Source organism: Colobus angolensis, unplaced genomic scaffold (genome assembly GCF_000951035.1).
Source record: "Colobus angolensis palliatus isolate OR3802 unplaced genomic scaffold, Cang.pa_1.0 Scaffold216, whole genome shotgun sequence".
Lineage (NCBI taxonomy): Eukaryota > Metazoa > Chordata > Mammalia > Primates > Cercopithecidae > Colobus > Colobus angolensis.
In genome coordinates, this window is record NW_012115333.1 from 605,519 (window position 1) to 611,034 (window position 5,516).

General features: G+C 52.8%; 1 protein-coding gene across 4 annotated transcripts in view; it reads right to left on the bottom strand.

The window, feature by feature from the left end:
• Positions 1–283: 283 nt before the first annotated feature.
• The window catches only part of GJB1 (gap junction protein, beta 1, 32kDa), a 14,424-nt gene continuing 9,191 nt past the window's right edge, over positions 284–5,516 (bottom strand). For 2 of the 4 annotated variants that reach the window (XM_011943104.1, XM_011943105.1), the window contains exon 2: positions 284–1,807. In XM_011943104.1, the coding sequence (XP_011798494.1) occupies positions 940–1,791 (852 nt within the window). In that variant the 5' untranslated portion in view covers positions 1,792–1,807 and the 3' untranslated portion in view covers positions 284–939. Of the gene's footprint in view, positions 1,808–2,165; positions 2,312–5,516 lie in introns of those variants that run through there. The other 2 variants (XM_011943103.1, XM_011943101.1) reach the window with 2 other exon arrangements.

Here is a 5,516-nt window from a genome sequence, read left to right on the forward strand (position 1 = left end):
TCATTTTTAATCTTTTCAAAATCAGAGGAAGGAGGCATGTAAATTAAATCCCAATAAAGCTGTTATTAGACAATGAAAAAGACAAGAACCACAACAAAAACAACAGGACGGAATGGCTCAGCGGCTGGCTCTGCAGCCCAGAAGTGTAGTGGTTCCTCATTTGCAGCTTCAGCTACTCAAATAACTACTTCTTTTGCCCTGTTCCTTTCTTAATCAGTAAAAACCCAAGGCCAGCTCATCCTGGGGGAGGTCAGAGGTTGCAGGAGAAAGAACTTGACAAACACACGAGCCACCTCTTCATTTACTGTAAAATCCTGTTTAATGTGTAACATTTCAGGCAGAGAGAGGCCTTGGGGACTAGAGGAAGAGGCAGCCCTGACCAACCCCCGCTCCAACTTATCTGCCTGCTTCTCCCTCCCTAACTCCCTCACCCCAGACACCTCCTCCTTTTCCTTGTGGCCAGCAAGCACTGTTCCTCCTTTACTAGTGCTCGCCACCCTCCCTTCTCCACCCACATGTCCACAGTACCCCCGCCCTCCGCTCCACTTACCTACATCCCTCCCAACTGATGTGACTCCAGAAACAGGGTATCTGACAGCACAGGGTTAAGATTAGTTTCATAATTGGAGACGCTGTCGGAGCATCCCATCTCCTGTCCCCAATGGTCCCAGAGAGAGGGAGAGGGAAGAGGGAAGGGTGCAGGCAACAAGGGCAGCCCACACTCCCAGTAACCTTGAGCACTGGCATAGGTGGCCTCCAGCTCCCTACCCCTCCAGCTCCTCAAATGGAAGGCCCGGGGAGGAAGGGAAGTAGCCAGGGAAGGAAGGTTTTGATCGAGTAATCCCCAGCAGGCAGAGGCCTGTGCACCAGCAGGGGAGAAGGAGGGGCTCGCCCAGGGCAGGGTCGGGGGCAGGATGGGAGGTTGCCTGGTATGTGGCATCAGCAGGCCGAGCAGCGGTCGCTTTTCTCAGCCAGCCCGGCCCCGGTGCCAGGGCTGCGGCGCAGTATGTCTTTCAGGGAACCATCCTGCTCGCTCAGCAGCTTGTTGATCTCATTCTGCTTGTATTCAGGTGAGAGGCGGTGGCCGAAGCCCGAGCCCTTGCGGGAGGGTGGATTGGAGCGGCGCTGGGCTCGGCGGGCACAGGCCCGGATGATGAGGTACACCACCTCGGCCACATTGAGGATGATGCAGATGCCAGAGGCGGCTAGCATGAACACGGTGAAGACGGTTTTCTCCGTGGGGCGGGACACAAAGCAGTCCACTGTGTTGGGGCAGGGGTAGACGTCGCACTTGACCAGCCTCACCATGGCATAGCCAGGGTAGAGCAGATAAAAGACATACATGAAGACGGCCTCGAACAATAGCCGGAACACCACGCTGATGACATAGGTCCACCACAGTGTCCCTGAGATGTGGACCTTGTGCCTCTTCACCTCCTCCAGGTGTAGGGGGTCCCCATGGCCCTCAAGCCGTAGCATTTTCTTCTCTATGTGTTGCTGGTGAGCCACGTGCATGGCCACGAGGAGAGCTGGGGTGGAAACTAGGATGAGCTGCAGGGACCACAGCCGCACATGGGAGATGGGGAAGAACTGGTCATAGCAGACGCTGTTGCAGCCAGGCTGGAGTGTGTTGCAGATGAAAGAAGACTTCTCATCACCCCAGACACTCTCTGCAGCCACCACCAGCACCATAATTCTGAAGATGAAGATGACCGAGAGCCATACTCGTCCAATGGCAGTAGAATGCCGGTTCACGCCACTGAGCAAGGTGTACAAACCTGTCCAGTTCATCCTGCCTCATTCACACCTGCAAAACACCAGCCATGAAGCAAGCTGTCAGAAAGCTGGGGTGGAAAGTCTGGCGCCATAGCACTGCCTGCGCACTCCCCCCACCCAACTCTTCCAAGAGCCAGTAGCAGGAAAGGAAGGATGGTCACGACTTTCCTCGTCACCCCATCCCCTTGCCAGCTTCTCCTCCTCCTCACTCACTTGACTTGACCTCCCTGAGCCCCATCCCCCTTCTTCGCTTTCATCCAACATTCTTTTCTCGCCAGCCCCTTTCTTTGCCAAGCCCATCTTGTTCCGGTATCAGCCATCCCCTGTGACTCCCTGTCCCCTAGCTCCTTAACTCCAGACCTGGGGCAAACTCAACAAAGCCCTCTTACCTTGGGGAGCGCCTATCCCTGAGGCCACCCAGACAGGTCCCCTATGGTCTCATGTCTGTGCAGGGGGAGTGGTCCCTGGGCTCCGCGCCTGCGTCCCAATTCATCACCGCCCGGTGCTGGGGAGTCATATGCTGCTTTATACCCAGTGTCTGCACAATGAGACCTTTGTGGGGCTCTGAACAACGCCCTTTAGAATTCAGATCAAACGCCCTGACTTCCGCCCACCCTACACACAGAGCACTTGTGTCCCAGCGCCGGACACCAAGCCTGCACCCACCTGTTCTGTGCCCGCCCGGTCCATCGCCGCACCCGCCCCATAGCCCCACCAGAAGAATGGCCACGCGGGGGAGGGAGATAAAACTCAGGCAGGTGGATGTGAAGAGGGGACCTCAGGGGACCCGGAGGCTCTGGGCTGAGGCCCTCCCCCATCGCCCTATCAGAAGTTTAAGGTCAGCAGGATTTTCCCTGAGGCTTAGATCCCCTCCAGAATATGGAGAGGAAAGAGAGCTCATTTATCAAGGCAGGAACTGTGCTGAGTGTTGTTCCATACCTTTTTCTTTCGACCCATTTAGGAAGCCTGTTATCCCATTTTCCAGATGAAGAAGCTGAAGCTCAGGTAAGTAACTCCTTAAGGTCACACTGTTACAAAGCAGTAGTATAAGTAGGATGAAACAATGTATCTGAGACAGAAGTCTTTCTACAGCAGGCTGCTTGTGCTTCTGCAGATAGTGTCTGTAGAAAGCAAAGGCTAACCGTTTGAAAAAAAAAAAAGGCCGGGCGCAGTGGCTCACGCCTGTAATCCCAGCACTTTGGGAGGCCGAGGCGGACGGATCACAAGATCAGGAAATCAAGACCATCCTGGCTAACAAGGTGAAACCCCGTCTCTACTGAAAATACAAAAAATTAGCCGGACGTGGTGGGACGCGCCTGTAGTCCCAGCTACTCGGGAGGCTGAGGCAGGAGAATCACTTGAACCCAGGAGGCCGAGGTTGCAGTGAGCCAAGATTGCGCCACTGAACTCCAGCCTGGGCGACAGAGTGAGTGAGACTCTATCACAAAAACAAACAAACAAAAAAGCAAAGGCGAATGCTAACCATAAAGGCACAAGAAGTATGGAAGCTGTCGATCCGTGAGCACATTCCAACTCCAGTGTCATGGAGCAAACCCTGGCCGCCTCTCTTTGAGTTTCAGGAAAGGGAACTCATGCAGAGGGTGGTCAAGTGGGCACACGGTGAGCATAAGCCAGAAGGAGAAAGCAAAAGGTCACTGAGCAGGCCGGGCGCCGTGGCACACGCCTGTAATCCCAGCACTTTGGGAGTCCGCGGCGGGTGGATCATTTGAGGTCAGGAGTTTGAGACCAGCCTGGTCAACAGGGTGAAACCCCGTCTCTACTAAAAATACGAAAATTAGCCGGGCGTGGTGGTATACACCTGTAATCCCAGCTACTCAGGAGGCTGAGGCAGGAGAATTGCTTGAACCTGGGAGGCAGAGGTTGCAGTGAGCCGAGATCATGCCATTGTACTCCAGCTTGGGTGACAGAGCGAGACTCCGTCTCAAAAAAAAAAAAAAAAAAAAAAAGTCACTGAGCAAACAGAGGGTCAGGAGAAAGGCTGTGACTCTTACCTACAGTCACACAGCTTTAGGTTTGGATTCTGGTTCTTCACTTGATGTGACCTTGGGCTAGCTACTGAACTTCTCCGAGCCTGCTTGTTCATCTATAAATGGGGTTAATACCCAGGGTTATTGTGAGATTCAACGAGGCAATCTGCAAAAGTTCTTAGCCCAGCTCCAGGATCATAGTTGGTGACCAAAGGGGTTAAGAATCTTCTCAGGGGCCGGGCACAGAGGCTCACACTTGTAATCCCAGCACTTTGGGAGGCTGAAGTGGGCGGATCACTTGAGGTCTGGAGTTTGAGACCACCCTGGCCAACATAGTAAACCCCATCTCTACTGAAAATACAAAACTTTAGCCACGTGTGGTGGCGCATGCCTGTAATCTCAGCTGCTGGGTGGGAGAATCACTGGAACCCTGGAGGCGGAGGTTGCAGTGAGCCAAGATTGCAACACTGCACTCCAGTCTGGGCGACAGAGCAAGACTCCGTCTCAAAAAAAAAAAAAAAAAAAATTCTTGGGAAGAGAAAATAAAGTTGCTTTGGGGGAATAAATGGTCTGCCAAACCCAAGATCTTCCTTTTTCTCCCTAATGCTGTGGGCTTTTTTTTTTTTTTTTTTTTTTTTTTTTTTAGAGGGTAGGGACAAGGTCTGGCTATATCACCCAGGCTAGAGTGCAGTGGCACAATCACTGCTCACTGCAGCCTTGACCTCCTGGGCTCCAGCGATCCTCCCACCTCAGCCTCTCAATTAGGTGGGACCACAGGTATGTGTCACCATGCCCAGCGAAGTTTTCTTTTTTTTTTTTGTAGAGATGGGGAGCTCGCTATGTTGCCCAGGCTGGTCTTGAACTCCTGGGCTCAAGCAATCTTCCCACTTTTGCCTCCCAAAGTGTTGGGATTACAGGCGTGAGCGACCTTGAGCAGCCCCCGATACTGTTGTTGACCTATAGGGTCCGTCTGAGACCAGTCTCCAACCCCAAGTGCATATTGTAACCTCGTGGTTTCAGGAGCTTGCCAGTTGCTCTAGGGAGGAAATTCTCCTCCATCCCTTAGGCAGGCTAAGAAGGCTTCTCCCATCTCTTGTCACTTCTGCCATTAAGTTGCAAGGAGATCATACTAGCAGCAAGAAACCGAATGTGAGGAGGACATGCAGGCCTGGACCATAGGAGATGCAGTGATCCCTGGAGTCATTTCCTGACCCCAATGCATGCTCCACAGCAGAGCAAGTGGTTGTGGAAGAAGCCTCATATTCAGCCCTGGGTGGTCCTCTATGCTGTAGAGGAAAGGGGTGGGGTAACAGCAACTGCGAAAGTTGGGAAATGGGATGAAAGAATCAGGGGAAAGGACAGTCCACAGGACATAGATTACTTCTCAGAACAAGGTTTCTTCATCTAACTAACTACATAAATAGCCTTAGTGAGTTCATATCATGTGCCAACCAGCATGGGGAAGCAGGGATATGGGTGCCCTTTCTCCCAAGCCTAGGATTCTACATGCAAAGCTGCTGCACTAGGCATCACAGCTAGCCATAAAGAAATGCTTCAGAGGCTGGGCACGGTGGCTCATGCCTGTAATCCCAACGCTTTGGGAGGCCAAGGTGGGCAGATCACGAGGTCAGCAGATCAAGGCCAACATGGTGAAACCCCAACTCCACTAAAATTACAAAAATTAGCTGGGCATGGTGGCACGCACCTGTAATCCCAGCTACTCGGGAGGCTGAGGCAGGAGAATCGCTTGAA